General features: G+C 34.6%; 1 protein-coding gene across 11 annotated transcripts in view; it reads left to right on the forward strand.

Moving 5' to 3' along the window:
* The window catches only part of XRCC4 (X-ray repair cross complementing 4), a 317,602-nt gene that overhangs the window by 155,445 nt on the left and 140,810 nt on the right, over positions 1 to 21,347 (forward strand). For all 11 annotated transcript variants that reach the window (XR_009354045.1, XR_009354044.1, XM_059175403.1 and 8 more), the window contains one exon: positions 8,113 to 8,260. Coding sequence is in view for 9 of the 11 variants with exons in the window: in XM_059175403.1 (XP_059031386.1) it covers positions 8,113 to 8,260 (148 nt within the window). In the remaining 2 variants the exon portion in view is untranslated. The remainder of the gene's footprint in view (positions 1 to 8,112; positions 8,261 to 21,347) is intronic.

Genomic DNA, 21,347 nt, shown 5'->3' on the forward strand with positions numbered 1-21,347 from the left:
GTCATCTTACTTGGAGTTTGTTTTTTTGTTTTTTGTTTTTAGTTGTTTTACTTTTATGTCTCTGTTAAGCTGTAGATGATAGCCTGAATATTCTTCAGATTAACCTAAATTCATCTCAGCTTGATCTTTTATAGGGATACACACACTTTTAAAATAATGCTTACATGCTGTAATCAAATATTTCTGACACCAGGATTTATAAAAACATTTTGTCTCATTTAATCATGGCAGATACCATGGTTAAAATATGTTTCTCATCTTCGGAACTTAAATTCTGTAATATGTCCAGGGTAAATGGCAGAACTAGAGATCCAGACCCAGGTCTTCTGATTCTTCTTTTTTCTACACCTCATTTAGGAGGCCATAAATAAATAAGTTTTGATTAAAAAAAATTAAATATACATTTGAAAAAAATTCAAGTCTTCCTATTTCTCATTATAACACTATTGGGTTATATTAGGTATATATCGAAGTACAGAGCATAGCTTCTAGCTGTAGGGTGTTTATAGTCCTTGATCTAATTGAGGAAAAAAAGAGATATACATAAAAAGAGAATAACAAAATAAGACCATATGCGTGAAGTGAGTGGTTCAGACTTTAAGCCTTGCAGAGAAAGGAGAGATTGCTGTGGATTGGAACTACTAGGGATGACTACGGTGACCGAAGTGGGTCTTGTTGGAAAGGAGCACTTAGTTGAGCCAGTAGTTTACCAGGTAGTAAACTCATGGGATATATGCATGTTGCTGGCAGTTTAGGCAGCAATGTCCTTTTGTCTGGACCTTGAGACATTGAGGGTACGCAGGGAAGCCAGCACTGCCTCTCATGTCTGAAATGCGACTGCCAAACTCCTGCAGTTCTTCTGTCAGATGAGAAGAAGTGTGGCTTTCTGTGGAGCCACCTTTCACAATAACAAGGCTTGTGTAAAGATTCCCCATTTTCTAGATTCAGTGAACCTAATGAGAACTTGAAATGCATCCCACAGCTCTGCCCATCAGTGTTTCAGCTGTAGTTAAGTTCATTGGCAATAGTTTTTTCTTCTCTTTTGTTTTCTTTTAAAAAAAAAATTCTGGAAATGGTGAAAGACACATTGTCATGACAGAGACTGATACTAATAGTAAAAACTGAGAATTCTGGAGGTGAGATCTCAGGAAAAAAAAAATAAAACCTGGTCAATATTGAATTCATAGTCTTCTGGCTAGATTTGAAAGGTTGCTATTTTATTAGCATAGTAAATATGCTAATTTATTTAGCGTATCTCTGTCTCTTTTTCCCTCTCCCTTCTTCCTTGCTGCCCATTCTTTTCCAGTCATTTTCTATATCTTTCTCTCAAGAATGCTGTTCCAGCTAGGCCACACTACTTCTCATTATCCTTTGAACATTTGCCATCCTTTTCCAACTCTTTTTTCAGATTCTTTCTCATATGAAAAATGAGTATGTACAACTGGGTAATCTTAATATGAATTGATTTTTTTTTCCTTAAAAATGGGATGTAGTACTTGAAAGTGAAAACTTTGGTTGTTGCCCTTAAAAATATGCAAGGTTATAAATAATAGACAATTTGGAAGTCCCATGTTTGACTTCATAGATACAGATAGAGATATAGATTGACTTTAGATCCCTTCTGCTAAATATAAAATGGATTTACTCATTTGGAGACCCTGAACCATTTTTCACGGGATCCAATATCAGAATACAAATAAAGTATCCAGCATAAGACCAAATGAAATAAGACTAAACATTAGCACAAGTAAAGGTTAGAGGTAGGAGGGGTGGAAATTTGAGGACTGCTTGAGATGAGCAATTTAATACTTAGGTACCATGTATGGGACTTGTGCCTCTTTTTCCTGTTTTCTGGCATTGAGGGGTGGAAAGGAAAGGATAGGGTGGAACCTTTTCCTTTTTATTAAAGTCTATATAAATATTATTAAAATTTTCTTTTAAAGGAATTTATGAATTAAGAGAATCTATTATTATACAATTTGCTACTATATGTATATAATAAACTGAAAGAAAAACTGTTTCCCACAGTACGAAGACAAACAAAAAAAGATATATTTAATTTAAACAGTAATTAGCTTATATGCTAGTCCTTTTTCCTTGTAACAACATTACAAAGAGGCTACCCTATAATTGTGAAGAGAAAGAAATGGTACAGTGAGCTGACCTGAAATACTTGGTTATGCACAACTTTTAGGTTCTTTGTGGTAAATAATGGTAGATACCAAGAAGCTAGAATGAGGAGGATAATAATAACAAATTACCAGATTAGGGTTTCCCCCACACACAATTATCAAATTAATATTTACTAATAAGTAAGTACAAACTAATTCATAAACCTGTTCTGTAAACTTGAAGAAATTCCAGCCATCTGTCTTTTTAGGTAGCTCAGTCACATAAAAAGTTCACTTTTGGCAAATAAAAAGATTCCTGAGGCAGAAGTGATGATTATTCCTGACATCAGGCCACCAATTGTCTGGAGTTCATGACTGGATACAAAATTTAGCACAAGGTATCATCTCCAAGATTAAACAGACCTCAGTGGATTATAGCCTGTTTGTAAAATGGTGGAGAGTATCTCTAAAATATTTTAGTCAATTTTGTATATCTGGAATACATTTAATTTCCACTTATGAGAGCCCATATAGAATATTCATCATGCTTGTTTTCATGCCATGTGTTTACTAAGAGACACACATTTTTGTCATTCACTATAGTAATTAATAAATTATCTATTATTCATTGATATATAATGATATATTGCTTTTAGTAGCCCCCTCAAGAGTATGGGCTTTGGGGCACCTGGGTGACTCAGTGGGTTAAAGCCTCTACCTTTGGCTCAGGTCATGATCCCAGGGTCCTGAGCTCGATTCCCGCACTGGGCTCTCTGTTCCGCGGGGATCCTGCTTCCTACTCTCTCTCTGCCTGCCTCTCTGACTACTTGTGATCTCTGTCTATCAAATAAGTTTAAAAAAAAAAATATGGACTTTATTTTTAGAATCTCAACAATCTGCTCCTGGGCTGTGCATTTTTAAAAAAATTCTTTACGTAAGTTCAATTCAGTTAATACATAGTGTCTTATTAGTTTCAGGGGTAGAATTTTATGATTCATCAGTTGCATGTAACACCCAGTTCTTATTACATTAAGTGCCCTTCTTCATGCCCATCATCCAGTCACCCTGATCCCCATTTATTTCCCCTCTAGCAACTGTCAGATTGTTTCCTAGAGTTGGAGTATCTTATGGTTTGTCTCCCTCTCTTTCATCTTATTTTATTTTTCCTTTCCTTTCCCCATGTTCATCTGTTTTGTTTCTTAAATCTCACATATAAATAGATCATATGATAATTGTCTTTTCTGGTTGACTTATTTCACATAGCATAATACCCTGTAGTTTTATCCATGTTGTCACAAATAGCAAGATTTCAGTTGATGGCTGAGTAATATTCCTGTGTGTGTGTGTGTACTATATCTTCTTTATCTGTTCCTCTGTTGATGGGCATCTGGGCTCTTTCCATATCTTGGCTGTTTTGGACATTGCATCTATAAACATTGGGATGTATGTGCCCCTCTGAATTACGATTTTTGTATCCTTCGAATAAATACCAGTAGTGCAGTTGCCTGGGTCATAGGTTAGTTCTATTTTTAACTTTTTAAGGGACCTCCATACTGTTTTCTAGAGTGGCTGCACCAGCTTGCATTCCCACTAACAGTGTAAGAAGGTTCCCCTTTCTCCACATCCTTGCCAACATCTGTTGTTTCCTATGTTGTTAATTTTAACCATTCTGACTGGTGTGAGGTGGTATCTCATTGTGGTTGATATATATTTTCCTGATGCCGAGTGATGTTGAGCAAAATTTTCATTTGTCTTTTGGCCATTTGTATGTTTTCTTTGGAGAAATATCTGTTCATGTCTTCTGTCTCTTGACTGGATTATTTGTTCTTCAGGTGTTGAGTTTGATAAATTCTTTATGGATTTTGGATACTAGCCCTTTCTCTGATAAGACATTTGCAAATATTGTCTCCCATTTTGTACGTTGTCTTTTGATTTTGTTGATTGTTTCCTTTGCTGTGCAGAATCTTTTTATCTGGGTGAAGTCCAAGTGGTTCATTTTTGCTGTTGTTTCCTTTGTCTTTGGAGATGTGTCTAGCAAGAAGTTTCTGCGGCCAAGGTCAAAGAGGTTGCTGCCTGTGTTCTCCTCAAGAATTTTGATGGATTCCTTTCTCACAATTAGATCTTTCATCATTTTGAGTTTATTTTTGTGTATGGTGTAAGAAAGTAGTCCAGTTTCATTCTTCTACATGTGGCTGTCCAATTTTCCTAACACCAGTTATTGAAGAGACTGTTTTTTTTCCATTGGGTATTCTTTACTCCTTTGTCTAAGATTAGTTGAATATAAATGCTTGACAAAATACAGCATCCTTTCTTGATAAAAACCCTCTATCAAGAGGGTTTGGAGGGAACATACCTCAACATACCTCAACATTGTAAAAGCCATCTATGACAGACCCACAGCAAACATCATCTTCAATGGAGAAGAACTAAGATCTTTTCCCCTAAGGTCAGGAACATGACAGGGATGTTCATTATTACCAGTGTTGTTCAGTATAGTACTGGAAGTTCTAGCCTCAGCAGTCAAATAAAAAGAAATAAAAGGCATCCAAATTGGCAAAGAACAAGTCAAACTTTCAGTCTTTGCAGATGACATGATACTCTATATAAAAAGCCCAAAAGACTCCACTAAAAAATTGCCAGAACTGGTAACACAAGTTCAGCAAAGTCACAGGATATAAAATCAGAAGTCAGTTGCATTTCTGTAGATTAGTAATGAAGCAGAAGAAAGGGAAATCAAGGGATTGATTTCCATTTATAATTATGCCAAAAACCATAAGATACCTAGAAGTAAACCTAACCAAAGAGGAAAAGCAACTCTGAAAACTATAGAACACTTGTGGAAGAAATTGAAGAAGACACAAAGAAATGGAAAAACATTCCATGCTCATGGATTAGAAGAACAATTATTGTTAAAATGTCTGTGCTAACTGAGCATAATAAAAAAAAAGTCTATGCTATCAAGAGCAATCTTCACATTCATTGCAATCCCTATCAAAATATAATTTTGATAGCATTTTTCACAGAGCTGGAACAAACAATCCTAAATTTTGTATGAAACTAGAAAAGACCCCAAATAGCCAAAGGAATATTTAAAAAGGACATCAAAGCTGGAGGCATAACAATTCTGGACATAAAGCTGTGATCATCAAGACAGCATGGTACTGGCACAAAAACAGACACATAAATCAATGGAACAGAATAGAAAACCCATAAAGGACCTTCAGCTTAATGGGTTGTGCATTTTTGAGTTAGGTGCTAGTAGCTACTAGGTGAGCTAGGTTCTCACCCTGACGAACAACATACATTTAATTGCATTGTATTTTAAAGTAAATTCTAAACCTTATAAGAAATAGTATAACCAGGGCCTGTCTCGGTGACTCAGTGGGTTACGCCTCTGCCTTCAGCTCAGGTCATGATCTCAGGGTCCTGGGATCGAGTCCCGAGTCGGGCTCTCTGCTAGGCAGGGAACCTGCTTCCTCCTCCCTCTCTCTCTCTTTCTCTCTGCTTGCCTCTCTGCCTACTTGTGATCTCTCTCTGTCAAATAAATAAAATCTTAAAAAAAAAAAAAAGAAATAGTATAACCATATTCCATATAAAACGTGTCTTTGGGTGCCAATATATTGTCATTATTCGGAGTTTTGAAATGAATGGTAGAACTTTTTGGTAATTTCATTTTTTAAAATTTTACCTTAACATTTTAGTTTAAATCAATTTAACATTATTACCTCCTAGATGTCCAACATATCATTAAATGCATTTTTTTCCGAAATGTCTTCTAACTCTGACATTCTTACTAGCTTTGTTAATAGGCAAGCCTGAACTTTGTTAATTGCTTATGTGACCGAGTAAATCCTGGGTGAGAGCAGACTGGGGAAAAAGATCAGGAAACCAGAGTTATTTTCCATAGTCATCTCATGGCTTAATAAAATTAGGGAAGTTGTTCAGCTTTAATGTGTTCAGAGAAACTCCCTTTGTTATCTATCCTCCTCCACTCCTAAAATAGTAATAGCTAGTAAAATAATATATGAGAAATGTGGTAGAACTTATGTGCCCTAATGACTTAAATAGCTTTGGAAAGTAAAATATCCTTTGATCGCTATTGAGTTAATATTTGATCAAGGAATACTTTATCCACTAAGGAGACTTATTTTTTAGTTGTCATATGATAAAATATCAACTCAAAGTCTGTGTGATTTGGTCAAGTCATTAACCTCTCTAAAGCCTTGGTTTCTGGGCGCCTGGGTGGCTCAGTGGGTTAAGCCGCTGCCTTCGGCTCAGGTCATGATCTCAGGGTCCTGGGATCGAGTCCCGCATCGGGCTCTCTGCTCAGCAGGGAGCCTGCTTCCTTCTCTCTCTCTCTGCCTGCCTCTCAGTGTACTTGTAATTTCTCTCTGTCAAATAAATAAATAAAATCTTTAAAAAAAAAAAAAAAATAAAGCCTTGGTTTCTTCATAAGTAAAATAAAGGTAATAATAGTAATAAAATAATAAAATAATATGTGTAAAACTCATAGAAAAATGTCTACCACGTATGTTCTCAAAAATAGTAGCCATTTTAAGGCGGAGGGAAAGGCACCCAAAGAAGACTTTGAAGAGTGTGATCGACAAGTGTCCAAGTGATCTCCAGTCACCCAGAAGCATGGGCTGAAGCAAGTTAGAATTCAAAATACAGGCTTTTCTTCTAAGAGGTGGTGGATTTGTGCAATTCTACAGAATTGCACACTAAAAATAATAGAGCTTATGGGAGAAAGAATTAAGGTTTAGGCAGACCACTCAAAATCTGTGCAGCTTTACATTGTTGTTGTCAGTTCTCTAGTTACAATCCAAATGAAAATATTAACTCCTGTAACTCCTAGCAACATTTGCACCCAACATCACAGTCAGCTAACCATTTGCATCACGTTTCCTCTCGGATGGAGTAGGTGGCAGTTACTGAATGCACTTGATTCTAATAATTTCATGAACATTAAACATCTGATTCAAGCTACAGGGAGAAATGTATTCACAGCTTTCTATAACAGAAAGCTTAACTGTTGAAAAGTATAGGGTTCTTGATTCTACTAAACCAACCCTATTTGTGCTAAAGGAATTGACTTGTACAGAATTTTTGCCACTCATTTCCAGCTTTTTAGGACTTCATACATTGTTAAGGCTTTCTCATTAATTGGGATGAAAGCTTGCCCCTGATCACCTTCAAATGTTAACATGCTAGACAAAACTCATATAAACCCGCAAGACATCCAAAGTCCAAATTATATTGGTATTGTCCATTGTTTATCAATGGCAAAGGAGGTCTTTAATATAAATATGTATTTATATATGTATACTGTGTATTAGATGAATGAATTCTGAACTCTTCTTAAGCTCTTTGGAACCAAGTTGTTTATAGAGAATAAAAGAAATATAAATAAAACATGTTTCTCCTGTTGCTTCTGTTTCATGTATATCAAACACTTTTAAGGGTAGTTTAATGACTAAGTCATAGTAGAGACATCTGTTAGTGTTTTCTTAGATTTTTCCTGTGCTTATTCTCTGTAGTTGGCTGAAAAGTCTATGCAATTATCTCCGGATCACTAGCAGAAGTCCCCATTCCTGTTAAAAGTTACTGTTTAGTATCAATTTGATTTATCCTATTCCTGTAGCAGTATTTGCAACTCCCCTCCTCAACAAACACCTTTCAGGGGCGCCTTTCAGGCATTTCTGTCTAATTCTAGCATTGAAAGATCAAACTATGCCTTTGATGTATTTGGGAGGGTTTTGCGCAAGATAGGCAGAGACCATTTTGATCAAATTATTCCATGTGTATAATATACTTTATGCTTTATATTGCTATTAAAGTATTATAATCTAACTGGTCCACTTTTCCAAATGTTCATGAATTTTTAAAAAAATAGTTATGCTCTATTTTAAGAGTGTCACTTCATATCAGTGCAGCCAGTTCTTATGTACAAATTATATGCATAATTTTGTTGGGTCACACTGATTATGTCATTTTATTTTAGCTGCTTTAAGAGGAGATGATTCCCTTGTTTCAAGTCCTGATGTAGCGGATATTGCACCAAGTAGAAAGAGGCGGCAGCGGATGCAGAAGAATCTTGGGACAGAACCTAAAATGGCTTCTCAGGTACCTGGGCCTCAAGAAGAGGAGAAGTAAGTCATTTTGTTTTTTGCCAAATGATGAAATATCTTTAAAAAAAAATCTAATATCTGATCTCAAAAATTATATTTTTATTTCTAAGTTTATATTTTTATTTCTAAGTTTATTCTTTTATTTTTAAAGAATAAAAATTGTGACTTGGAAAGTATAAAATGTTCAAATCAGTATATTTTCTCTGGTATTTGGTTAGTTCCTATTAACATTTAAAGCAGAAGCGCTAAAAATATATGTAAAATGTTTTTTTCTTGTGGTTTTTATAGATTAATTAGAAATGGCATGTAGATACTAAAAATATTAGAATCCAGCTTGTGTTCAGTAAAAAGTGTTTCAATCTAATTTACTGCTTTAAACAGACCCATATAGCATTTGAATGAGCTACTTGATTTGATTATGCTTAGAATTTTCTCAAGTGAAAAGTCTCTTTCTAGTCATCTATTTCTTTCTATTAAACTTTGGAGTTACATGCTTTATTCTTAGAGATTTTCACTCTTTCATTCACATACCCTCCTTTGATCTGCATCCCAATTTATTTGTAATGAGCTGAGGACTTGGGATAATTAACATTTTATTATAGTGAAATAGTCAGCATTTATAAAGAATAATTATCAGTTGAATCCAAAATGAATGTGCACATCATTTGTATGTTTGGATATATGTATGTGTCCCCTTAGAATTTATTTATTTTCCTCTTTAAAAAAAAATGATGTATTTATTTATTTGAGAGAGAGAGAATGGGAGAGAGAGAGAGAGAAAAAGAGAGCATGAGGGGGGAGGATCAGAGGAAGAAGCAAACTCCCTGCTGAGCAGGGAGCCCAGTGTGGGACTGTATCCTGGGACTCCATGATCATAACGCCCGAGCTAAAGGCAGTCGCCCAACCAACTGAGCTACCCAGGTGCCCCTTTATTTTTTTCTCTAAACTTTTTATTAACTCAGCAAATAGTTATTAAATAATAACCTTATGACAAATGATATTACAGATCAGTGATTTCACAGTGTGGAATAAGGATCCCTGGGGGTATCCATAAGCTCATCCCTTCTTCAATTTCATACCTGGGTGGAATATATTTCACATATTGCAATTAAAATAACATGTCAGATCTGTTGAATGGAAGGACTTTTCATTCAAGCCAGCAAAGAAATAGATATGCAAAAGTGTAAAAGATTGCTCTCACAGGAGCTTCTTCTTGGGAAATATAATAATCTTTCATAAAGAATATGATTTTGTGTTATCATGTACTGGGTTTATTGTTATTTTTAAATGAATTAATAAATATATAAAAATTTTCTGGGTTTTACTTTGAATATGATACAGTCCACATAAACAAAAGGCTTTTGAGGTCCTCAAGAACTTTAAAAGTGTAAAGACATCCTGAGAGTCAAAAGTTTTAGACAATGAGGATGCCAAGACAGGCATAGTCCAAGCCTTCAGGAAACCAAGAGCCTGACAGGAGGGAATTTTCAAGTTTCTCGTTTAAAAATAAGTGTTGTAGGAGTGCCTGGGTGGCTCAGTGGGTTAAGCCGCTGCCTTCTGCTTGGTCATGATCCTAGGGTTGTGGGATCGAGTTCCGCATCAGGCTCTCTGCTCAGCGGGGAGCCTGCTCCCCACCCCACCCTGCCTGCCTCTCTGCCTACTTGTGATCTCTGTCTGTCAAATAAATAAAATCTTTAAAAAAAAAAAAAAGCATTGTACAGTTAAGAGTGGAATTGGTTTGTGTGTGTATTTATCATTGGGTTTTTATTCTCTCCACAATTGGCCTGATCTATTGGTACTTGAAAATGCCTTTATGTTTTTCTGCCCTTATATCCTCAGACAATGCATATAAAAACGCAATGTATACTAAACTCTTACTGATTTGTACTTATCATCTGAATGTATTTATTAGCTCATAAACTTCTGGCTTCATAGAATTTAAAGGTATTGCATTCTCTCTTTTAAATAATGAACCAAAAATATTTCCAATTTGCAAATATTAGAGCAGCCAGGCCATTCCTGTAGATTATTGTGGGGAAAAATAAAATTATAGTTTGAAGTATTCAGGAAACTCTGTACTTGATTCAGTCAATCTGTAAGCAAATGAGCAGTGAGAATCACTTCTGTGCCAGATAAACTGGATGTTGAGGATTCAGGAAGAGTAGAAAACAAACCCAGCCCCTGTCCTCATGGAACTTTTGGTTTAATTGTTTTTTTGATAAAGATTTCAGGGTTTGGGTGAAGAATGAAATATATTCATTTTATGCTAGAGAGCTGAACCTTAGGTCTTTTCACTCTGTGTGTGAATGATACACAAGGTTTTGAGGTTACTAACATTTTCTCATTACACGATATTGCTCGTAACAGGTTTCCAAGATGCACCGTACAGAGATGAAAAAAGTTTAGATCAGGATCAAAGCTAAATATTTTGTTTAGACTTTTTAGTAAATGTAGTGTATTTGTTTACATACTATCTATGTACGATTAATGTTGTGTTCCTTTCCTGTGTTTTCATAATCATGACAGTACTTATTTTGTATATTTTCCCTACTTTAAAAGTTGATAAAAACTTTGAATTGTCTGTTAATTATATTACTTTGAACCTTTAGCCTCAACTGGCCCTTACAAGAAATGTAAAACATATGCTAAAAGCATTTTAAAGATGAAAGGAAATCAATCTGATGGAGAATGGTTGATACCCTGCTTTACAATTCCTCTTCCTTTGCCCAAATAAAACAGAAAGAGAAATTGTGTTTTTTGTTTTTATTTTTGTATACTTTTGAGTTTTGTTTTTCCATTTTGAATACAGAAGGCTGAAATTTTATGGCTGTTAAAGTTTAAAGTCCCAGTTTTGTTTTGTTTTTTATGAGTTTTTCTTAATCAAAAATATTAGAAAGCTTCTAGAAAACAAAAAAATAGGAACAAGCTCTTAACTGAAGAAAACTTAAGACCTTCTCAAATACAGATGATGAACCCTTATTTTATGTCTTTACATTCAAACTACTACCTATTTCCTAACTTCCCAAACATCTTTTTTCTCAGGTGACTTCTCTTATACCTCAGTTAGGCAAATATACTGGTGCTGTAGCCTCCCAAACAAATGCAGATGTGGGTGTTGACTCCTTAAGGTTGAAAAGATATTGGCCCCTAACTCTTAAACTTCTTAGTGTCCTAAGCCCTCTTTGTCAAATTTTGTGGCCTCTAGTTCCTTAAAATATTCCCACTTGGCATCTTCCATATATTTTCTTTGGCTTCTCTTGCCTTTTCCAGCTCTGTACCTCAAAAACAAAGTGGAGGAAGGGAAGATTACTCTGATTTAATTTTTTAAAATTGTATGTCTGCTGGACATATTTATGAAAGTCATTTATGCAAGTCATTGCCTCTTTCTGGAATTTCGTTTTCTCATTTGTAAAATGAAAGGATTGAACTAGGTAATCTGTAAAATCTCCCAATATCTGTAATTTTATTATACTTTTAACTACTACTTTTAAAACATGAACATGATTCAGCAATAAATTACTTATATTTATTAGTTATTAGCAATTAAAATTCATGAAAAATAAAAGATTAAAAACAAATCTCTACAAATGAGAAAATTATCTTTTAAGTTTATATATATATGAGTATTTCACAGTGTAAAAATTTTAGTACATTTCTAAATACATGGGTTGGTGACATTGTACTCTTTAAAAAATCTAAATACTAATGTATGTTAATCTCTGTGTGTACTAATCTATACTAATACTAACCCATAAAACAAAATCATGGTAATTTTTAACTTTATTTAAACATGTATTGTGATACTGTCTTTGGTACAGTGACAAGGTATGGGAGAAGAGAGAGAAAATAAATGAGAATTGTGGTAGATGTTTTCTTTCATTTAAATCTCACACAGATCCTACAAGGTAGATATTAATTTACCCTTCTTACTTGAAAAACAACTCAGGCTCAGAATTATATAATTATTTTTCCAGAGCAGCACGTCATTTTATTTCAAAGCCTGTGCTTGGTCTCCTGCCTGAAGGGGCTTATCCTCTATTGACAGACAGAGATTTACACAAATAATTTTGTGATTATAAGAACGGAGTGTGAGTAGAACACCAGCCTTCAGATTTTTAATTGGAATGTTTGGAATTGTATTCCAAATTTTTATATCATAAGTGGTAGTAGTTTTAAGTCATTTTGTGTGAATCTGAGACCCACTTTTTTTTTTTAATTTTTAATTAATTTTTTATTTTTTATAAACATATATTTTTATCCCCTGGGGTACAGGTCTGTGAATCACCAGGTTTACACACTTCACAGCACTCACCAAAGCACCTACCCTCCCCAATGTCCATAATCCCACTCCCTTCTCCCAAACCCCCTCCCCCCAGCAACCCTCAGTTTGTTTTGTGAGATTAAGTCACTTATGGTTTGTCTCCCTCCCAATCCCATCTTGTTTCATTTATTCTTCTCCTACCCACTTAAGCCCCCATGTTGCATCACCACTTCCTCATATCAGGGAGATCATATGATAGTTGTCTTTCTCTGCTTGACTTATTTCGCTAAGCATGATACGCTCTAGTTCCATCCATGTTGTCACAAATGGCAAGATTTCATTTCTTTTGATGGCTGCATAGTATTCCATTGTGTATATATACCACATCTTCTTGATCCATTCATCTGTTGATGGACATCTAGGTTCTTTCCATAGTTTGGCTATTGTGGACATTGCTGCTATACTTTTGATCTATAGTCGAGAGGTATCCTTAGAACTAATCAGGGGGGTCTCTAATTCCATCTTACCAGTATGGCAGTATTAGAAAATCAAAGTCTGTTATTTATCTATCATATCTAACATATTTCAGCATGTTCATGGTTAAAAATTATAGTAACCTAGTTCCTTATGAACTAATGAGATAGCATTATAAAATGGTAAATTGTAGTTCAACTGCCTTTGATTAAAAATTGCATTATTTTCTAGCTGAGGGAAGTAAATCAATTTGTAAGTAAACTTTTAAAATTTTTGGGCAAACTATGTATATTAAGTATGAAAGAGAATTTGTAGTAAAGTTATTTGTACCAATAAAAATACTAAATAGTGAAATACACAATATAGTTTTTAGCAGAAAACGTGACTAGTAACTACTGTGGAAATGTTTACCATATTCTGTAAGATTTTATTAAAATATATTGTCTATGTTATATTGACATATAGTTAAGTCAAGCCTGAAATATTTGCTCTTGATAAAAAGTATGCTTAAAACTTCAGGAATAAGATTAAACTAAATAGTGAAACCACGTAAAGACCCAAGTCTGATCATTTTTTCATTCTGACCCTCTGTTAGCTCCTTTCTCCATTTTTCTATGGTAGAAAGAAAACAGATTTTTCTTCAGAAAGATGTAAGGAACCAAGCAAATTAGAAGTGCCTTCTCAGAGTGTCTGGGCTCTAAAACACCATGTAATAAATGGATAGCAATGCAGTTAGTGAACAACTAGATGCCTTCCACACAGGCAAATTTTGCACATTAATTTTTCAATAAATATAAAAGTTATATTGAAGATACTTTATCCATAGATTATCAAATGTTAACATAGGAACAAAGTAAAATTCCATCCTTACGTGAGAACAAGTATTCTTTAGCCATATAAGAAAATATTAACAAAAACCAGAAAGCTAAAGCTAAAACTACATTTATAATGGTCACAACTTTTATAATTAAAGTCTAGTGTGTTTAGTAAGTTCTAAAAAAATGTGCCACTCTCAGTGTCTTAAAAATATTTTGTAACTGAAGACAATGTAATTTTCTAAGTCCTTGACTTTACTCTAAAAAATAACGATACCATCTTATCTGGGAACTATTTACTATGGAAATTATAACCCAATTCTGTCAAATAAGGTGAAAATTCTATTGCACAAAGGTATGGAAAATTTAAGTAACTTATCCAAGGTCATGTAGTGAATGATTTTAAATAATTATTCTGTGGATTAATGAATAACATATTCTCCATTGTTCCTAAGAGTGAGAGCTGTCTTTACACGGATGAGTAGTTACATCTCACCAAATTTGGCCATAAAATTAGTTTAATTATTATTACTGTCTATTATGGTTACTGTCACTATCTTACTAAATTAAACTGTTAGTTCTGCATCAACCAGTCACTAATGTTTTACTATACTAAAATAGGTTATGCCTGTTTGTAAACCTGTACTACATGGTAAAAGCACATGAATTATTTGGTTGTATATCTTCTTAAGTGTATGTTCTAAGGTCAGTCAGTGGAAGTAACTCTTAGATGACCATTTTCAAGAATTTTCAGAATTCTGAATATTTACCAGATTTTCAATCTAAACACAGGTATTCTATCATATTGTTTTTCTTTGTATTCTTATCCATGTTTAAGTAGAAAAAATTAAGCTGCGAATGAATGTATTATACAATTTTTTATACTTCTAGTGAAGAAAAATTACACAGAAAGTTTTGAGTTTATAGTTCATGGTACTGTGGTGTGTTAACCATTATATACCTTTAAATTTATCAGGGATGTTTGACTTCATTACTTGTTTTCAGTTCTTAGAATATGCTTGATTTCATGTGTTTTGTCAGTCCCTCACAGTGTCATTTCCTCTCTCTTCTGCAGTAGCCACTGAGTAGAGTTTATATTCATTGTATGACTACTACATGATCTCACATTGTCTAAGGAAGTACACAATAGGTGCTGTTTGTTGAGAAGAAAATTCTGACTATGGTTTTTCCTCACTCATTCATTCACCATTCATTCATTTAGCAGATACTTACATGCTGAGCACTAGGGACATACTGCTGAGAAAGGCCTTGATCTCATAAAGCTTAGTGTGTATGAGAGAAAACAACGATTAATTGTATCATGACATCACTATATAATTGCAAACTTTTTTTTTTAAGATTTTATTTATTTATTTGACAAAGAGAGATCAAAAGTAAGCAAAGAGGCAGGCAGAGAGAGAGAGGAGGAAGCAGGTTCCCTGCCAAGCAGAGAGCCTGATGTGGAACTGGATCCCAGGACCCTGAGATCATTACCTGAGCTGAAGGCAGAGGCTTAACCCACTGAGCCCCTAATTGCAAGCTTTTAAGGGATTTCAAGATTTAGGGGAACATGGCAGGGGGGGGGGGGTGTGCCTTAAGGAATCATCCGAGCTCTAAGTTGAAGGATTAAGAGAAGTACAAGAGCAGAGTAGGGAGCAGAGTGCTAGAAATCCTGAGGAAATAGCCTGTGCACACTTACCCAGGTGGAATGTGTCAGTGATGGTGTTGGCAGAGCCACCATGACAGGGAGTGTGATGAGGCTGAGGGGTGCTTAGGCCACACCAAGCTGGCTGTGTACTTCTTGTTAAATATTCAGCTTTTCCTTGCATTCATGTTAGCATTTTCATTTCTCACATCACAGGGGACTTTTCTTCCATCTTCCCTGACTTATTTTTTTTTAAGATTTTATTTATTTATTTGACAGACAGAGATCACAAATGGGCAGAGAGGCAGGCAGAGAGGGAGAGAGGAGGAAGCAGGCTCGCCGCTGAGCAGAGAGCCCCATGTGGGGCTCAATCCCGTGACCCTGATATCATGACCTGAGCTGAAGGCAGAGGCTTTAAACCACTGAGCCACCCAGGCGCCCCAAGATTTTTTATTTGTTTATTTGACAGAGATCACAAGTAGGCAGAGAGGCAGGCAGAGAGAGAGATGGGGGGAAGAAGGCTCTCCACTGAGCAGAGAGCCCTATGTGGGGCTCGATGCGGGGCTCCATCCCAGGACCCTGAGATCATGACCTGAGCCGAAGGCAGAGGCTTTAACCCACTGAGCCACCCAGGTACCCTGGATTCATCTTCCCTGCTTTTTAATACTGTTTTTAAACTCAAGCTCTTAAAAGTTATAAAATATCATGTTGACTGGAAAACTCTTATATTTTGGTCCTTTTTGCATCTTCTTAGATATAATCATTTAAGATTATCTAAAGCTATTTTACCTTTTCTTTTTCTTTTCTTTTTTTTTCTTTTTTTTTTAAACTCTACTTTCAAACTGCTTAATGTTGTACAATTTTGGATTCCCAGTAATACAACTTTCATTCTCTTGAAACACAGGAAACTAGAAAATTGAAAACATACTGAAACTTATGTAGAGTGCTCACAGGGATAATAGCTTAAATTGGCATGTGTTAGTAGTCCTGAGGTGCAGAACTGTAGTGCTGTTTTCCCTTTTCATGGTAAATATATAAATGCTTTTTTTTTCCCCAGAAATATTTTTAGATCTTTGAAGAGTTCCCACTTCTAGTAAGATTGAACTCTTTGAATGCAATATATATTGATAAATATTCATTAAAAAATTTTAGTGTGACTAATTCACACAATATGATTATTTTTGGGGAATACTCATCCTATTCTGTCAACTAGCATCAACACTGAGAGTTTTTCAACATAACCATATGCTGTACATTCCTTGCTATTTACTATCTTACATCACTTGAAATTGTGATTTTTAGAGTTGTTCAGTATGAGTTTTTAATCCTATATATTAAATAAAATGAACCAGCTGAAAAACATTACAGAAATTATAAAATTATTTTCATATTTATATACTTTGTTAGGTTCAGGTAAAATACTGAGTGTAAACAAGAAGATTATAAAATTACTTTCTATAAATATATAAGGGCACAATACATATCTAAATGAAATCTCACAATGTTCAGGCTTTATTAGGCACTCAGTTTAAATTTTTAATGAGGTCATCCTTTATAATACAACATAATAGCCACGGAAGAATTTTTCATTTAAAATTCTTTAAATTTCAGGAGCTCTTATTAATTCTTCTAACATCCTTAAAGAGTGAATATAATAGAAGTCTATTTATAGCACTCTGTTGGCATGACATTAAGTCAATTATGGCCAGGTGGACTAGTGGGATTATTTTAACAAATTAATTAATCCATTCATTACTTATTTGGCTAAACTGAGTCAATGTCCCAGTCTTACTGAAATTAGCAACCAGTTAATAAAAATCAATGAACAAAATGCTCATATTAGATTATTTAATTAATATTATAATGCTTGTCATGTCTTCACTTGTTTCAGCCCATTTCTCCCCAATTTTGCTTTACCTTTTTCTAGCTGTTCTGTTTCTCAACTCTGTAGGTTCTCTTTCTCGAAAACAAACTAGTTTTAAGAGATACTGAAAATAGCATCTGAACAAGGGCCCTATGAATGAAAACTTTGTCCAAGAATTAAGGCTCCAACCCTGAGGAAAGATGGCCAGGGGGGAGCCAAAGCCATGATACAACCAAATGAAGATTATGCTGGAAACCAAGAGAGGGAATCAAACACAGTGGTATACCATACAGGCCTCATTACCAGAACTGCATTATGAAGTTCTTGTTGTTCTTGTCAGAAACAATACTAACTTAATTTTGAGCTCTTTCTTAAGTGATTCTTAACTAGAAAAAACATTAGTCCCTGTGGCTAGAAGAGCTGAACATATAGAAAAGAACAAAATGCCCCCACCTCTAAGATTTGGTAGGAAGAAATTCAAGATGTTTATTGAAATTAGATGATGATGAGTCCAGAATTTATTCTTTAGAATACCATTAGCAGACTTCATTCTATAGAATATGCAAAAGAGACCTTATTAGGTACTCTGTAGGGGGTTCCATATTCAAATAAGTTTGTAAATGGCTGTATACCATAGCTTCCACATTTCCATGTGCTCCAGCCTATAGAACGTGGAGATTTATATTTTGAAAGCTCCGAGAAACCCATAGTAAATAATTCATTTGACTTTGTAATCACTTTTCAAATGCACTTGAGCATAGCATCCTCATGCAATTTGCCTCTCCCCGTCCCCAAAAAGGCTTAGTAACAGTCCAAAGGATAATATTCTGCAAGACCCTTGTTTAGAATATGAACTCTCAAAATTGTCAAATGTCAATGATTTTAGAAATATAAGCACTTTTAAGTCATAATTATAGAATGTTAGGTGTTGAACATATCTCAAGAAAAAAAAAATAGTGTGTATAAGTGACCTCACAGGAAAAGAAAATGGGTGCATATATGGAACCTTCCTCTGCCACTCCCCACAATCCTACTACTTAGGAAGCTTCCTGCTCGTCCAACATATGGCCCTGCTGGGAGCAGTAGGATCATTTTCTAAGAGAATTCCAGTGATTAGCACACATTGGTATATCCCAAAAGGGACAGTTCCACATAATCTCAATGGCAGGATAAAACTATTAAAATAATTTGAGCCAAAAATATGGGTGTAGTCTTTCATTACTTTGTATGGTCTTTGTTTCTGCATGCTAACAAGTGAAAATATATAGGTTCACACATCTCGTGCAAAGCTCAGATAAGATTTAGTCTTCTATGTGATGAGTATCTTTTGAAAGTAAAGACTTCTAACATATTGTTCCAAACAACCTTAAAAAATTATTAAAGTATAACTTTTTATAGATGTTGTTCCTTGAATTGTAGTGAAGAAGTTTTAATTGTGTGTTCTGAATCAACCTGTAAGTGGTCCCATTAAGTAATTGTGTAGCTATAATATTTTAGATTAGAGGTAGGTGGCAAAACCATACACAACGAACACACACACCCTCTTCAGATTAAGTTTATGGTTTAATTAACCAAGGTAACACAATCTTATCAAAGTCCACAGAGCTACAAGGACCAGGAAAAGATGGAGTGTATTTTAGCGCAGTATTTGCTCAGCTCCTTGAGTGGGAATAGGTATTACACAGCCACCACTGAGACAGTTCCTGGACTCAGGAAAGCTCAATTCTTTCCTTTTTAACACTAGACGCTTACAATGTCATCCTGGAAGAAATTGCACAATCCATATACTTTTGTTTAGAGGAATGGTTAACATACATCAGACTTCTCTGCCTACAAAAGCAAAGCTATCATGTCTTTCAAAGCTTTTCAGGATTTTAGAGTACCCAGTTCTCCACATAACCCAGTCACAATCCAACAGAGTTTTAAATAAAATATTTACTAATTAATAAGATACTTCTTTTGGTGGAGTTTTGAAGAAACATATTTGTTTGCCTTCTGATACATTTCTTGCAATTTTCTATCATCAGTGTTATAGTTTATTTAAAAAAAAAAAAAGGCAGTAGAACCTAATAGTGGGAAGTGAAAGAGCCCAATGTTGATCCATTTATTTATTTTTTTATTTATGAGAAAACCTTTTTTTTAGAGTATTTTTAAGTTCACAGCAAAATTGAACAGAAAGTACAGAATTCCTCTGTATCCCTGGTCCCCATACTTGTCCAACCTCTTCTCCTATCAACATCCCCCAACGGAGTGGTACATTTGTTACAATTGATAAACTTACATTGATATACCATTATCACTCGAAGTCCATAGTTTGCATGAAGGTTAATTTTTGCTATTATACATTCTACAGATTTGGACATATATATCATGACAAATACACACTATTATAGTACTGTACAGAGAAGTTTCACTATCCTAAAAATCCGATTTGCTCCATCAGTTCATCCCTCCCCATAGTTTTTGCTTTTCCAGAGTGTTACATATTTGGAATCATTCAGCATGTAGCTCTTTCAGACTGGCTCCTTTCACTTATAATAATATGCATTCAAGTTACCCAAATGTCTTTTCATGGCTTGATAGCTGATTTCTTTCTAGCACTGAATAATAAATGATTGTCTGGATATACCAGAGTTTTTTCACTTACCTACTAAAGGAATCCATTTATTTTTTAGTAATACCATGGTACTACATGTTTATAGATCTCTTCGTCTACACTTCATTTGCAATTTCTGTTGTTAAAAACAACATTTCTGGGCGCCTGGGTGGCTCAGTGGGTTAAGCCACTGCCTTCGGCTCAGGTCATGATCTCAGGGTCCTGGGATCGAGCCCCACATCAGGCTCTTCGCTCAGCGGGGAGCCTGCTTCCTCCTCTCTCTCTGCCTGCTTATGATCTCTCTCTGTCAAATAAATAAATAAAATCTTTAAAAAAAAATTTCTGTTGTTTTTAAATTTATACATTATAAACATTTTCCATGTAGTAAGTACATTGCTTCCATATCATCTTATATTTATAATTTCCATTGTATAAATGTACCATAATTTCTTTAATCAATTCCCATACTAAACATTTAGGCCTTATCCATGTTTGTATTATTTCTAAGAGTGCTATATATACTTATACATAAATTTGCACATATGACTGGTTATTTTTTTAGAATGAATTCCCAAAAGTGGAGTTACAATGTCAGAGAGCATATCTACTTGTTAGTCCTTTCTTCTGTTTTGCCAGAATTCCTCCAGAAGGCTATAGCAATCTGTACTCTCACAAGCAGTGTTTGCCTTTTGTTCTGTTGTTTTCTAGTTCATTTTGATCATTGCCAGATCATTTTAATTATTTAATCAATGAATATCTCATCACTTAATTTTTATATTTAACCATTAGAGAAGGTCTAGTGTTTTCCTGGTATTTGTTGACTCTTGGCATTTTATCTTTCGTTTACTCTCTGTCCGTATCCTCAGCTGATTTTCAGTGAAGGTCTTTGTCTCCTATTGTTTTGTAAGAGTTTTATATATCTAAAAATATTAGTCTTTGTTTTTCCCAGCTCATCATTTGCTCTTTAATTTTTGTTAGTGACTTTTTAAAATTTATGTAAGTTATTAGATCAATTGATCAATGATAATGATAATATTTAATATTGATTGACTATTTATTATGTCCTACATGCTGTACTAAGTTTTCATATGCAGTATCTCATTTAACTATACCCATTTCATAGATCAGGAGGCTCAGATCTAGAGAGATTAGATAACTTGCCCAAAGACAAGTGGTATATTGTTGGTTTGGAATCTAGGATCATCTTTTTCCAAAGCAAGTTCTTTTAAGCTACTTTGTTATACTGCTCAAAAATAAAATAATAATTAATGTATGTTTGATTATAGGTTATAAGTTAAGTATTACGTACTTCAGTTCCATTAGCTTATTTAACTCTCACCACAACTCTGAATTAGGGCTCTCTTTATAACCATGTTTATTAAAAGCTAAATAAAGATGAGTTTCAATGAGGTTTAGCTGCTTGTTCAAATTTTCTACATTTACACAGTAGAAC

Source organism: Mustela lutreola, chromosome 5 (assembly GCF_030435805.1).
Source record: "Mustela lutreola isolate mMusLut2 chromosome 5, mMusLut2.pri, whole genome shotgun sequence".
NCBI classification, from domain to species: domain Eukaryota; kingdom Metazoa; phylum Chordata; class Mammalia; order Carnivora; family Mustelidae; genus Mustela; species Mustela lutreola.